The following is a 15,712-nucleotide window of genomic DNA, read 5'->3' on the forward strand; positions in this document are numbered from 1 at the left end:
GACTGGAACTAATGCCTTTGGCTCTGTGCTGGAAGTCTTTTGGTCTCCAAATAGAGTTTAAAGTTTTGGTCATGAATTGAAAGGCACTAAATGACCCAGAATTTCTCTCCTGAAGTGATCATTTCTGTCCCCTTGACAGCTGGCCAACAGTGCAATTAGCAGTGGTGTTTAATGCTGGAAAATATTAAAAGATTATTATCATGATATAGGAGAGGGGAGTTACTTGGCAGAGCAATTCTTCATGAGAGTCTTCAAGCTAAAGTATTTTGAATTCGGTAACCTCCAAGGCATGCTGCAGAAGCTTTAAGTGTTACAGGTTTTTAAGGGAGCATGAGGATACTTCCTGGAGTTTTTCCAAACTGCTGTCTCTATTTGACTTTTAAATGCTGCTGGCGGACAGCTGATTTAATTGTGTATCAGTATTAAAGCTTCTGGGAAGTTTTTAGAAATTTAATTATTGCCGGGCACTGAGTATTTTGTCTAGGTCTTCTTTTTCAAAACCAAATTTTGAAAAAAGAAAATGTAGTAGAAAAAGAACTGAAATCACTACTATTGAGATTTGCTCCTGCTATTCATTTGCAGCAATAAATTAATAAGCCAAGTAACTGAAATGAAAATTCGGTAGTCTGTCCAGGACTCACCCTTTCTCCTGGGAAGGAGGTATGAGGAGATTCTTTTCTATCCCCCCTCTTTCCCACTTCCTTTCCCCTTCTCCCTCCCTCTTGCTTGCCTGCTCTTCCTCCCTCCTTCCCATTCACTCGCTTGTTCTATCTATCTCCCTCTGTTTTTCATCTCCATGAAAGGATGCCCTTCTTACCACTGCACAGTAAAAATTCAAGAGGCAAAATTGGCTCCAGCACATTGTTAACTGCTGTGCATCTCGGTTTGTATCCACTCAAGGAGGAGACTGGAGGCCAGGTTGAGGAGACTAAATGATCCTTCTCTCTTTGCAGAACCATACAGGTATTCTTTCTCCCCATGCTTTTAGATGGTTCACCCTCATATGGTTAAGAATGTCTAGTGTACGGGTGTCCTGTCTAATATGGTAACTAGAATAATCAAATGCAAATTTGTTAGACATACAAAATTAGTCCTGGGGCATGTTGTCTTTCTAGATGAAACTTCATGCTTTTAGTTTTGGTCAACTTTTGTGTTCCAACTTCCCTGTGCCAACAAGGTCAGTAGTGAAGAACGTTTCCCCAAGAGACACTAGTAAGCGTTCTTCCTTTTTTTTTAGTAAAACTTCCATCAGTTGACAATTTTGCTTTATTTTTTAAACTAAGTAAACATGAAGACATGCTTTTTTTCAAATGGTAAATTGATAATGAGTGATGATCATTGCTACAAGAATGTTTTGTTCTTAGTTCCTTCTGGGACTCTTTCTCAAGAGGAGACTTTTTGCTTTGTCCCATTTATTTTCTTCTGTTTCCTTATGACTAACTGTAGAAGAGAGAGAGTGGGGAATATGTATTTTCTTGATTTAAGAACCTTCCCTTCTATTTCTTACAATTTTTTGACGTGGTGTATTGTCACTAATGGTATAAAGCTTTTCATTTGTCACAGTAGACTGCTGTTGCATGCCCATGTTGTGTTGCTGTTGTGTGCTGCTTAGCAAGTTATGTCCTGCATCCATCTGCTCTCATATCATATTTCATCTGAGTTTTACTTAGATATCCAGAGAGCTGATCTGTAGTGAATGAAACTGCTATATCTTAGATGCTGCAGACTGTCAGTAGTGTTACTTGAAAGATCCCTCCTTAATTGCATGATTAAATTGGCATTGGTTGTAATTTCTTGCAATCAATTAAGCATATGCACCAATGTAGCGATTGTAAGAAAAGAGATCAAGTGCTTATTTTTGATTGGATATTGCTTTTTTCATGAAAAAATGTCAAAAAATTTACACATAAGGAATTACAGCAAATGCTGATAGTGCTGTGCCAAGCTGTATCAACACCATCCTGACCACTCCAAATTATTGATCACCAATATGGGGGTGGCCTGTTACATTTCTGAATTCTGCTTAAACTAAAGCTTGAAAACTATGCACCTACTGAGGTAAAAGAGTGTTTTCACAGTCACATTTATTTCTTTATGTTTTATTGCATCTGCTTACATGCCACTACTCAGTTTGATTCTGTTTTTAATTTTCTTTTAATGGAGAATCAGGCGCACAGTGTGCAGCTGTAATCCAGCATGGAGAAAAATAAAAGTTACATAGCACACTATGAAGTGAAAACTTAAAAACTCTGAGTTTTAGTAGTGTATTAGAAATCACTGCTAAATTTTATCTAAATATTACATATATTATGAAATCCTAATATTGTAAATTACTGTGAATTGAAGAGATGATCCTGTGAAGCTCTTTTAAGTTGCAATATTTCTTCTAAGAACCTATGCTGGTTTTGGATAGTTAATAACACGATGTTTCCACGATTCACAAATAATCATCAGTAGTTGCAGATTTCTAAATTTGGGTTCTAAATTCTGTATTTATAGTATAGCTTTATTTTACTTTTAATTTTTACCTTAGCTGTAGATACTGCCGAAGACATGCCTTTTTGCAGAGATGATTACAGTGCCATCAGTCAAGTTTGCCAGTTTACATGACCTACAAAAAAGATTAGGAAGAGAGACAATTTACAAAGAAGAGAGATTTAGCTATTTATTTTCAACATTTCATTTGCACTTATACCACGTGCAGTCGTCATTTTCATGAACAAGCAAGAGTAAGACCAGTTATACTATTGCACTGGATTGGTTTTTTTAAATATTTTTATAATCAAACTGCTTAGGTTTCTTATGAAAGATAAGGTTCATTTTCTGCATAAAGCTAAAATTATTGTTGAATAATCTGTAAGTTTTAGGGCGCTTTTTTTTTTTAAATATCCACTTCTTTCTTTCTCATCTGCAGTAATGAAATGCTCTTGGATGATAGCCATGCACTATATTGTTTTGCTGAATTCCGTTGTTTTCTAACCTTAGCATCAACGAGATCCTCGGCTCAATGAAATTTTATTTCCCTTTTATGACACAAAAAGAGCAATGCAGATAATTGAGACATATGAGCCAGATGAAGACTTGAAGAGTAAAGGTAAATGTGGGAGGGAATTCAGTATTCACTGGTTTTAGGCATTTGGGGAATTTGTTCCAAAGCACCCAGCTTTTTAAAAGGGAACTTACAGTCCTTGTGGTCAGGGGGCAAGCACTTGTGTGGCCACCCAGTGAACTAGATCAGGAAACTGATCTGCTGAAAAATATCTCCCCCTCAAAATCAGTGATTTTTTAGAAGGATTATTTCCCTGATCCGGGTTACAGTGTGGCTACAAAGACAGCCATCCTGTTACAAAATGGGAGAGGCTAGGACTGAGTAAACAGGAAGCAGCATGGAGACTCCTAGCAACAAGGCAACATGCATATGGTTACGGCCAAGGTCTCAGAGAGACTGCAAGGCTGTACAGGTACTATGTAAAAATGAAAGATGAAAAATTACCATGTGCGCCATTGGACATACATCCACCTTCTTATGATATAATCTGTATAGTGCTTGAGGGCAGCAGCCTACCTTAGGACAGGGTATTGTATGTGGGTGCATTGAAAAATGTTCTCTCTGAGCAAGAAGACTGCGGGAAGCATCTCCAAGCCATCTGTGGACTGCTCGCGTCCTGAGCTTCTGTGGGTGTTGGAGGTGTGAGTGGTTGAACTTAGCTCCCAGTTCTTATGCATTCTGCTGAACAAGCTGTGTTGGGATCAACCGCAGCAATTAAAAATGTTCCTATCCCCATCTGTCCTCCCTGCCCTTTTGCTGGAAGTTAGTGTCGTCATAGCATGTAGAGGAGGAGACTGCAGCCTTGCAAAGCCCATAGGCCTTCAGACATCCTAACAGGAAACCACTTTCACTAGACACTCAGGCTAATGTGTCAAGTTAGCCCTGGAGAAGGTGAGTAGCTTTTACACATCCACTAGTGCTGCCCCTCCTGATGAAGGATGTGCAAAGCAAACAACAAAAGGAGGCGATATCTTAAACTGCTTCAGTAAAGCCTGAGGCAGCTCTCGCTCAGTGTTGCGGCCTTGCTGGATTCCCTGTGTGCTCTTATATTGCTTTATGATCACAGGCATTGGCACCAACGATGCCTTCTGCAGCAACACTTGCCCCTTTCACTATCTCTGGGCCAGTGGTTGGGAAGAGTTTACAGTTGTCTTCCTCTGTCTATAAACTTAAGGAATTCTCCTGTAGCTGCATGTGTAGCTTTCACCATTCTTTATAGTACTTCAGTCCTTTTGACCAAACCACTAGAGGAAGAGCTTGTACTGTATATGCTACTTCAGACACTGTGTTGTATGCTGGGTTAATAGGTTGCTCTTTTAGTTCTGTGTAAACATGTACTTTCCAGGAATCACCTAAGAGAGAGAAAGAGCTATTTCTCTTGTGTAGGAGTCGTTTATAAATGTTGTGAGGATTTTCCACTCACAAGCGGTGTAGCGTATTTCCGTTCCTCTCTACATGAAGTAGATTCTTTAAGTATTAATTACTTGGGTTTAGTCAACTCTGCCCCCCCCCTCCTTTTTTTTTTTTTTTTTTTTTTAAAGGTCACTCATCTGTGATTTCTCTTGATGCCAGTGTATTTCACATATTTTCCAAAATGAGGAAGGTGTACTAATGTAGCCGCCACCTGTTTAGGATGGAAGATGTAAAGGCATGTTTTATGAAGGTGGAAATTAATATAAAACTGGAAAACAACATTCAGTAATTTGCAAAGAAGAAGATTTTGCCATCACCAGGCTGTAGCAGGGGGATGATACTGGCTTATTCTTCTAGCCAATAATTGAATCTTGGCTAATTATTTAGCCTCTTTCTTTGATTTATATTTCTAACAGGTTTTAAATAAATGTGGTAAACCTCCTGTAGGGATAGGGTTATGGAGAGTAACAATAGAACAGCAGCAGTGTCCTCTTACAGTGTTCCTCCACTGGTCGTATTCACTGGTGCAGATTTTATCCCAATGTGATCAGTAGGATAGAAAGATGATTTCATATAATAACATGTTGAACCTTAGCATGTAAAGAAGGCAAGAATTTATCTCAGCAGTGGCTGTTCTTTACAGTGTCTTTCCCTTTCTTTTTAGATATAACTTTGCTGTTGAGCAAAATAATTAAGCTCAACACCTTTTTTGGCTAAATCATGTAGTTTAAGAAACAAGGCTGATGTACAACAAGGCAGTAGGAATAAGCAACTGACTCATCCTCAGTTACATTTCAGTAACAGAAGGAGTCAGTAAAGCTGAACAAGTTAATGCTGTGCAGTTTAGTAACCAGAGTTTGCTCAGGAGCACTACAAAAGCAAATTCTTCTGCCTGGTCAGTGCATGTCAAAAATAGAAAGTCCTGTCTGTTGAGCACATAGAGCTCTGCTAAGTTGCTGAAGTCTCAGCCATTGTTTTTCTAGGATGGCTGCCCAGCTGTGACTTTTTTCCACTAGATGATGCACTAGAAGTGTGTATTGTGAGATATTTTGTGCTGCTGCTTTTAAGTTCTCAGTGATCAACAAAATAAAAACTTTCATGAAGTTGAAAATTCCATTTTGCCCCCCTTTTTTCCCCCTTCTTCCAAAACTCAGAATTGGCTGAAAGGATTTGAATAAGACGTTCCAGAACAGTTCACCTCTGGCTGACACCAAGCACAGAAAATGTAAGCTCCGGTAGAGGATTTTTTCAGAAAGCTAGGAGCAGAATGAAAAGCAGGATTACTGGAGTTCTCTGTATAAGAGAAAAGTTGTATTAAACAAAATAAAAATAGGACTGCTGCAACCTGTGCCTTAACAATAGCTGAGTGTTTTATATGACTTTAGGGACAGTAATCTCCAAATTAGTGCCAGATAACCATTCTCTGCAGTGACTCTGTGAGTAATCCCTTCTTCTCTACCCCAGATAATTTTTCAGTCTCTTGGTCACTTTAAAACTGATACTGCAGTACTGATTATTCCTACTGAATTTTCATTAAGATTTATCCCTTGATTTATATTTTTTATACTTTATGAAGTGTATAACAGCAAAGAAATAAGGTAAAGGTGTTATGAATTCTGTCCTCTGAATTACTGTATGTCCCATATTCACTGTAGAAAATGGCTTGCTTTTCATTATAAAGGAATAAACTTTTATTTCAAGCAGTTAAACTTAAAGGTATCTTAGATTTTCCTAATGCATGTTCATTTCCAAATGAAGATCTGCAAACGTTTTCAGGTACACCTCCACTTGTTTTTGTGAGTGGCGAACAGCCTCTGCACATGCTGCAAGCTGATTAACAGCAATGAAGCACAGCCAGGGCAGGACTAAATATGAAAGAGGGGAGAAAAGTACCATAGAAAAGTGGTATACGCAAGCTCTCAATTTCTGTCTCTCAGAGTCCCAGAGCCCAAAATTCTTGGGAGTATTCTGAGGAGATGTCCCTACTTATTTGTCGTCTTCACATCCTCTTGATGCCCTAGGTCTACTAATGGTGAGTGCTGGACATAGGTTATTGAGCTAGGTGGGCACCTGGTTTTTTTCTTTTGTTATCTGGGAAGACAGTGGCATTTTTTGCACCAGGGACACAGTTGCTGGTCAGCTTCAAGCACCGGAAGGGGAGAGCTTCTGTTTGCTTGCAGAAGCCTGCTTAAACATAGCTTTTGTGCTAGAGTTCCTGCTCTGTGAGACAGTTTGATTCCTGCCAGCTATACATTTCTAGTAGCAATTTACCATGCTTTCTTCTTCCTCCTAGGTGTCATATCAAGTGATGGGTTTTGCAGATACTTGATGTCAGATGAAAATGCCCCAGTTTTCCTAGATCGTCTGGAATTATATCAAGAAATGGACCATCCTTTGGCTCATTATTTCATCAGCTCCTCTCACAATACATATTTAACAGGCAGGCAGTTTGGTGGCAAGTCTTCGGTGGAGATGTACAGACAAGTGCTTTTGGCTGGATGCAGGTTGGGAGCAGGAGATAACATCCTTTAATATTTGTGAATCTGATACTTTAAACCTACATAATATATCTTGGTGGTGATATATTGTATAATTGGATGTATAAATATATTAGTGTGGTAAATGAAAATATACGTATTTAAGATACTTTTTCTCACAAAATAATGTTGAAAGGCAGTGGAACATAGAAATTGATGTCAGGAGAGAGTTTGTGATAGAAGTAACAGAAGTTTGATGTCAAAATGATAACTGAAGAATTTCAGAGGGCTTTCCACTTTGTAATTAAGAAGTTTCTATGGAAATGAGAATCAGTTTATGATTTCCTGCTTAGTTTCTTGACATACTGGAATGTGTCACCGTTAGCTGAGTAAGAGAACAAATTAGAAGAGGTAAAACATTATTGTTCAGGTGTAAATATATTGACCCCCACATACCATATTTAAAGTAGTATAAGTTATAAAAGTTATAAAAAAAAAAAGAAGTTATAAAAGCAGTCTGAAATTACACGTGCAGCTTAAAAGGAATTGTGTAAAGCCCCAAACTGCTTCATAACGTACTGCTCTGAACATCACTGCTCAGAACGTGTCCCAAGTAGCTCGCCTGTACTGAAACACTAAGGAAGCTGACATCGTTTTTCTTGGGTCTCTAGGTGTGTTGAGCTGGACTGTTGGGATGGCAAAGGTGAAGACCAAGAACCAATAATAACGCATGGAAAAGCAATGTGTACAGACATTCTTTTCAAGGTAAATGCCTGACCTCTGCACCTGGCAGTAAGCCCCAGTAGAACCCCCAGGCAAGAATCCATGCAGGGCACCCTCCCTTCCTCAGTACCCAGATGCTGCTCCCTTGTGACAGGCTGACAAATCACATAGGCAACAGTTTCTTGTTCCCAGATCTTAAGGCTTATTTCTGACTCGCATAATACACCCCCTGTGTTACATCTGCCTTTCCACAGAAGCTGCAGAAAGCACGCTTCCTTTTTTTGCCCCATATTTTCACATTCTGTGGCTCTTTGTACCACAGAATAAATATCTTCTTCATTGTCTGAGAAGTTCCTTAGCTATGGAAAAAGCCTGAAGATGCAGGAGTTATTCTGGCAGTAGCAATTTTCCCTGGTAAGAGAAGATGGCAGCAGATCCAGGGATAACATTGATGGGTTCATGATCCCTGCCATCGCTGCTGCAGGTGCAGTGAGGTACCTGTTGTGCGCTGAGTCCGGGTTGTTGGGGGGAACAGAGAAGGATGAGCGTATAGTTTGTTTTAGTTCTGGCTTCACTTGGCACATTTGAGACTCGGCTCTGTGTTTCTCAGGGTGGGATGGAGAACAAATAAATCTCTTTCGTTATGATTGTAATTTGGTCTGTTCTAATTTGAATCCTATTATTGCATTTTTTTATAGGATGTAATTCAAGCCATTAAGGAAACAGCATTTGTTACGTCAGAGTATCCTGTCATTCTTTCATTTGAAAATCACTGCAGGTATATGGTGGCCCCCCCCCCCCCCCCGCCCTTTTTTTTTTTTTTTTAATAATGCAAAGTATGAGAGAGATGATACAGCTCAAAACTATATTTTGATTATTATTACTATAATTTGAGTGTACTTGAAAATTGTGTAGGGATACGCAGGTATACTGAACGTCACTTGGAAGAGACTGTACTTTAATATACTAGTCAATCTTTATCTAGCTTGGTAATAGCAATATTTTTATATGTGGTAAAGCTGTGAAATATATTTGGATGTTCCATTACCTGTGTGGGATTCAGTTAATCTACTTTTTTGGTCTTATTAAATTCATCTATGTCAGATAACAGACTTTTATTGACAGTATAATTACAGTAAAGTGATATTTCTCAGTTGAGAGAAAGTGGGCAGCATATCATTTAGGATGTCTACATTACTTAGTATTATTCTGTTTTGCTGAGTAATAGTGATATCTTTTTTATGTTTAAAAATTAACCAACATCATCTTTTCCAGCAAATATCAACAGTATAAGATGTCAAAATACTGTGAAGATCTTTTTGGAGATCTCCTGTTGAAGCAGCCTCTAGAAACACATCCAGTATGTTATATTCTGCCAGTCTTTTTTTTATATTAGCTATATTTAAAACAGATGATAAACTGGGATCATATCACCTATAGTGCTGTTTCACTGCCAGTTCTGTGCTTTCAAAAATGACTAGTGATTTTGGGTGTCTATGCTTTTTGGTACAAACTTGTCCTTATCTGATTTGCTTAATCTCTTCTGTGCAGGGCTCTGGCGAGCAGCCTGGGGAAGTCCATCCCCTTGATGTGTGACGTAATATCAGCACTTACATAAAATACACCACATACATTGTATTTGCAGGTCATACGTAACTCTGAAATTGCCAGTCACTGTTGAAAACCAATTATTTATAAATTGCATGGTCTCAGCTGAGGAAACCTCTTCTTTCAGCTTTCAGCTGCACTTTGCATGCTTCATACTCCAGATCCTGCAGTATAGGTGGCCTCCTCTACTGCATTAAGAATTAAATTAAGCATGAAGAGTTCCCTGCAGTCTCATTTGGACTATCAAGGGCACTATAATCTGCATGCACTTCACTCTCCTACATGGCAAGAGATAATAACAGACACTTCTTCACAAACACAATATTTGAGACTTTAATAGCTTGTTACCCAGTGCTTGCAGCTACTTCTCCAGGCCTTCCTTACTTTCTTGAGCAATGCGCTCATTGTCTGCCAGCAGCCACCCAAAACCTGCAGGTGCTCTTTAGTGCTGTGGGGGACCACAGCAGAGGACTCTGCCTTACCAGTCAGCTCCTGTCTATGTGTGCCTTACCAGTCAGCTCCTGTCTATGTGACCCTGGCAAAGGGGGCTCCTGGCATTATCATCTCTAGAGCTGTGCTTTTCTTGGCTTTCCTTGCATGTTGCAGGGACAGCAACACACAAGGCTTGGTGAATATCAGGCTGTTGTCCTGAAAAGTGCATCCCAGAGAACTACATCTGTAGTGTTCCTCTGTAATGTATGTAGCACCTTGCCCCATTTCCTCACAAATGACAGCTTCCAGCAGCTTGCAGGGAAGCCTAAAACAGAGCTGGCCAAAGGCTGCCATGCTGCTACCTCAGGGCCCAATATTTAGCTTCAGCTACCTGTAGTCTGTAGCACTACTGAGCCTTCTGCATTTTGTGTCCATTCCTCCTCAAGGGTGAATTCAGTCCCTAGCTGCTCACAAAGCAAATGTTGCAGAGGTGGCAGGAGGAGCTTGAAATGTGTGTTTTACGAGTGCTTGGTTTCTGGTACCTCTACTAGTCGACTAAGGAGAGCAGACTTGAGACACATGGCATTGGCTGAAGCAGATTTGGTTTTAAGTAAAAGCAAATATTTGTCCAAATGGGCATCCAACTATGCCCTTGCTTGGGGATGCAGACTGGCGTTCTGGAAGCCTGGGTATAAATGAGCTCTGCGGCACTGACACCTAGTGGAATTACTACCCAAGCGCTCTCAGGAACAATTGTGTTTTCTTTTCATCCAACATGCTGAAACTCCTATGACTGAGCTAGCCTGGTGGTTGTGGATAATCGTTACCCTCCTGCAAGGAGCTTTGCACCCATTCTTGTTGGGCGTTGGGTTGGGTTGATTCAGGTTTTTTTGCTCAGTTGTTATTTGTCACTTCCGCTGCTTTTATTTGGTTTTAAGTCATGGTGCTTTGTTCTTTTGTTTCTTCATCTAGAATGCTGCTTCTTGCATAGCTCAGAGTTGGGTTTAAGGATAAGAATATCTGAATGTTTCTTCTAAGAATTTTTACTAGTCCTGGAAATAGTTTCTCCTCCTGTATCACTTATGGTTCACTGGAAACTGCAGTCCATTATACCAACAACTCCCTGCATAAAATTCTTAGCAAGCCTGAGGTGGAGAGAGTGCTAGTTACTGTACCCAAATCTCTGTTTCTTAGCCTCAATGATGCGCTAGTGCTTAAATCTGAGGATTTTGGACTTTGTCTTTTCTCAATAATGTTTTTCTCCTTCCCCAAACTGGAACAAACCTTTTAGTAGTAATTCCTTGTGTACGTGAAACTTGCCATTTGTCTTTCACAAATACGGAAGATGTGACCCTGTAGTCCTACTGGCAAAAATAGTCCTCATTACCTAGCTAAGGACTGAGTAGTTTTCCATTTGCCAGTGCCAGCCCATTTCTGCTCTGTAAGTATGTGTGGGCTGCATCACTTGCATTATTACAGCTTGAAAGAACCGTAAAAGGTGACTTATTTAGAGATCAAATGATAATGGGCTAAACTGTAACTTGGATTGTGTGTGAACCAAAGGGAGAGAGGGAAAGTAGGAAATTCTCTTAGGAAGAGTTGCAGGTCACATCCATGCCCACTGCTAGGCAGGAGAGAGTTTTGACTAGTGAAGCTGAGGATGACGTAGGCCAGTGTGCTGGCTTCAGCCAGCAACATTTACCTGAGCACAGCTTTCCCATGGGACAGGGAAGAAGCAGAGGAGACAACGTAACTGCAGTCATACTACCTCCCAGGGTTGTGCCTGAGGTGGCACAGCTTGTTTGCTGCCCCTTACCATTCCTTCCCTAAAGTCAAAATCCCAAATAGGGATACAAAGATGCCAAATAGGTGTTATTAAGCCTTTTTTTGAAATTATTTTACAGCTTGATCCAGGTAAAGCCTTACCTTCACCTAATGACCTCAGAAGAAAGATTCTCATAAAGAATAAAAGGTTGAAACCTGAGGTAGAAAAAAGTAAGTAAAGCTTGTCAAGTATTAAATTAAACAAAAGTCCAGAGAGATACAAATAGACTTTGTTATTAAAGTTTCCAAATTGCTTGTACTTTAGTGTCGGACGAATATGAGTTATATGTAAATGACACTTTGTTTGCCCTTCTGTTTCATATGAGTGCCAGAGCCTAGACCTTGATATCAGCATGCAGCACAGGTGTAGATAGACCTAGAAATGTAATCCTGGGACTTTTATCAGATTGCTTGTTGAGCTAAAACATAATGCAGATAAAATCCCTTGTAAATTGTGCCTACTCTGGTATGTTTGCATTGCTGTGTTTTTCCAGGATAAGCATAAAATGAAATGGAATTTCAAATTGCTGTTCTTGCTATTGTTGCCAGTTCTGATATTTATCTTCTTCCAGTAATAATAATGTTGCTGTGTTAGTTTCCGGTATGGCTGTAGTGATAAACCCTGGTCCTTCTCCATTCAAATTAGGCATGCAGACCTTCCACTGACTTCAGTCATACATGATTGTGTTCATACTGTGTAACTGAAATGCACATGGGAACACAGTTGAAAATCCGAGCACTTTGCCGCCATTTGCATAGATCAAGCACCAAAGAGACAGCTGTCTATTTATTCTTTGAAGAAGGAATATGCTTGCTCCAAAGATGTTTGAAGTCTATGGAAATGTTTTTCTTAACTTCAGTGAGCTTTGGATACAGCCCTTACTGACCACTTTTCAGATCTAACAACAGTGTATGTCTAATGATGCTCTTACTCTGTAAAATTTTATTGCTAACTGAAAACTTAGAGAACCCATTAAATAAAAGTAGCTCTCAGGATCAGAGAATCATTTATGGTTCTTCTCATGTATTTCTTTGTGATACAAACTGTTCATGTCATTACTAATTTACTTTTATTTTTCTTATTAACAGAACAGCTTGATGCTCTGAAAAAGATGATGGAGGCTGGGGAAACTTCTGCTCCTGTAAATATCCTAGAGGATGATAATGAAGAAGAAATAGAAAGTGGTGAGGATTTCATAGAGGAGGGCTCTCAAACATTGCCTGTGGTAAATCAGTAGACTGGCATGAGCACGTTACCCACATGCCCGTGGTCTGTGGCAGCAGCAGTAAGTCTGGGCTCAGTGCAGGACCATTTATACAGACCTCCAGCCTTACCATCTCATCTCAGATACATACTGCAGCTGCTTCTGGCTCTGTGGCAGGCTGTGGTAGGAACGCGAGTTCAGTTGGTGGTACTAGTGGTAATTTTTAACTTCCACTTACTGTTCAGAAGTCATACTGGAGCAGCAACCAAGTCAGATTTTCACTGTGTGTATATGTGTGTGTGTGTGAGAGACTGGGAAGCTGTGATCTTTGCTTTGAAAACAGATTTTGTCACTATTTTTAATACTTGTGTCAACATCAGATTGGATTATTGCATTATACTTTATAAGGATAAAATGAGGGATAGGATTTTTTTCTGCCAAACTTCAGATATCTTCAGCATAAACATCTGGCTCTGAGCCAGTGATGTGGAATGTGTTTATGGCCAACAGAAAAGCAGACATTCACCTTGCCTGTTTTAAATGTCCACCCTCAGAAGAGGTAAATCATGCATTGCCTGCAATTGTCTGAACCAAGGTACTGGCGTGTGACCGATGTCATGCTGAATGACCCAACTTTAGCCTACCCTTTGGTCCTTTCCTTGTTTCATTTTTTTTTTGTTTTGTTTGGGTTTTTTTGTTGGTTTTTTCTTCTTCTTTTCTGTTTTTTGGGGTTTTTTTTTCACTAGTACAAAGCCACTGCTGTTGCAATCAGTAGAGGTCCTCATGAAAGATTCTCTTTGTGATCCAAATCTTGGTATCTGTCCTTGCAATGCTAAAAAAGACTGAAGTACAACATTTTTTTGGCAAGGCCTCTCAGTATCTTTCTTCAGGTGATCAAGGACCACAGAGGAGATTCTGTTGTTTTGCAGGCCACTTTCCATTGGAATGCTTATTTCTAATAGTGTTCTTATTGTGCTGTTATTAATTATGTGCTAGACTACCAAGAGGCTCAAATAAGTATTTTCTAAAATTATTGATTAAATCCATATGAATAAAGTGATTAATGGTTTTGTGTCTGTAAGAGGCCTTTTTAGCTTCTTTTGAGTACACTAGGTTCTAACGGAAAATCACCTTAAAAGCAAATGAATACGATTCTCTATAGTAGGGGCACGTAAGGTAACTCTAACAATGCACATGAGAAACTTGGACACCAGCAGCTTTTTACATCTTTATATAAAGAACTCTGTCATCATTTCTTGTTATTTCCCCAAGTCTATTGGGTTGGGGTTTTTTACACTTTTGCTAAGCAAATTAATGATTCCTTCAAAAATACAGTAAATAAAATTTCTCTTACTAACCATGTCAAAGCTGTAAGTATCTCAGGCCTTAGCTGTAATTTACTACTAATGCTTGGGAATCTGATACCCTGGATTTTTATTTCTGTTTTTAAAAAATGCCTCATGTCTCACACAGAACCAACAGTTGCTGGTTTTTGCACTGATCCTTTTTCTTTTCTGTGCAGCTGACCAGGAAGAAGAAGCTCATCCAGAGTACAAATTTGGAAGTGACCTTACTGTAGATGATTACAGTCAAAAAGAAGCTGTTGCCATCAGTGTCAAAAAGGTGGGATTGCTTCTTGTATATATTTCTTTGGAAGCTTTCCGTGGAGGTAGGTGTAAAAGACACTGTGTTTTGTGGAAGCGTCACAGCATATGTTGTCAGAAGAATCAAACCTGAGATCTTCACCAGATTCCTAACGTTTAGGCTCATAAGAAGTCAAAATTTTGTAGCCAAAAATACTCTCTGCTTGTTCAGGTAGAATACTTATTGAGGAAACAGAATCAGTATGTAGGAAAACAGTATACAAGTGGAGGATTTGATAAAAAATACTAATTAAAGGCAGCAAGCAGTTTCCTGCTCCTGCCTCTGATATTTTACTTTGCATCTCAGTTGCAGAGCCCTAATATGAGGTCGAATATCAGCTTCCTCACTCAACAGTGGTTGTTTGCAAGGTTGCATCCTGTGTCTTCATTACAGGGATTCCCTCGGTCATTTTTTATTAACTCTTAGGGTAGATTCTCCCTTCTACCTACAGCAGTGAAGGCAAAATAGGACAATCATTCCCCAGTGGGGTGGTATGGCAGTGGGGCTATACCAGAGAGCCAGCTGGCAGACAGGGTAAGATTCCCCTTTATTCCACTCATACCTGATTTAGTACAGTTTATCAGTCTGTGCTCAGTAACTTGAATGTTACTTGACAGTAATTAGATACAGAATATTGGTATTCAAAACTAAGCCTGCTCTGGCACTGAAGGCATTATAGTTGCTTGTTATAGGAAGAAAAAACCCAAAACATATGCGAGTGCTAGGGTACCTTATCAGATCATGCTCCTCTGTCACTCAAGTATTTTGGCCACTTTTCTCCTGCCTGGCTGCTTTTGGATCTTACTCCAGACAGTAGTATAGGTATGGAAAATCCTTCATAGCACAGATTGCCCTTGGGCAGTATGTCTCTAGCAGTTATCACTGAGACATCAGACCTGCCTTCTTGGTCTCTCTTCAAGTCAACATCTTTGCTTCTTCAGGACTTATATGAATCCTCCCACTGAAGTATTGTTTAACTTCTTTGCTCTAGGGCTGGTTTCACTTACTAAGTCAGCTGGTCCTTAACTACCTGAGTGTTTTGGGGTTTGGTGGTTTTTGGTTTGGTTTGGTTTGGTTTTGTTGGGGGGGTGGGGGTGGGGGGTAGGGGTTCAGATTAGTCACTCATCCTCAGCATATGCCCTTGGGTAACTTCTCTGCTTCTTTGCTCATCAGTGACTCCTCGATCTTTAGGAATGTACGTTTAGTGCCAAGTCAACATTTATCTGTCTAAGATTCTCAGTAGTGGCAACTTGTAATTGAAGATAGACAGCAGACTGTCCCATTGTGTATAGCATCTTGAGATAGGCCTTTTCCAAATGTGGACATTGAAAGCACAG

General features: G+C 39.7%; 1 protein-coding gene across 6 annotated transcripts in view; it reads left to right on the forward strand.

The window, feature by feature from the left end:
• The window catches only part of PLCB4 (phospholipase C beta 4), a 213,693-nt gene that overhangs the window by 143,623 nt on the left and 54,358 nt on the right, over positions 1–15,712 (forward strand). For all 6 annotated transcript variants that reach the window (XR_007506075.1, XM_049800913.1, XM_049800914.1 and 3 more), the window contains 8 exons: positions 2,986–3,094; positions 6,756–6,966; positions 7,611–7,704; positions 8,361–8,440; positions 8,938–9,022; positions 11,607–11,697; positions 12,616–12,711; positions 14,254–14,354. Coding sequence is in view for 5 of the 6 variants with exons in the window: in XM_049800913.1 (XP_049656870.1) it covers positions 2,986–3,094; positions 6,756–6,966; positions 7,611–7,704; positions 8,361–8,440; positions 8,938–9,022; positions 11,607–11,697; positions 12,616–12,711; positions 14,254–14,354 (867 nt within the window). In the remaining variant the exon portion in view is untranslated. The remainder of the gene's footprint in view (positions 1–2,985; positions 3,095–6,755; positions 6,967–7,610; positions 7,705–8,360; positions 8,441–8,937; positions 9,023–11,606; positions 11,698–12,615; positions 12,712–14,253; positions 14,355–15,712) is intronic.

This window comes from Accipiter gentilis, chromosome 5 (genome assembly GCF_929443795.1).
Source record: "Accipiter gentilis chromosome 5, bAccGen1.1, whole genome shotgun sequence".
NCBI lineage: Eukaryota > Metazoa > Chordata > Aves > Accipitriformes > Accipitridae > Astur > Astur gentilis.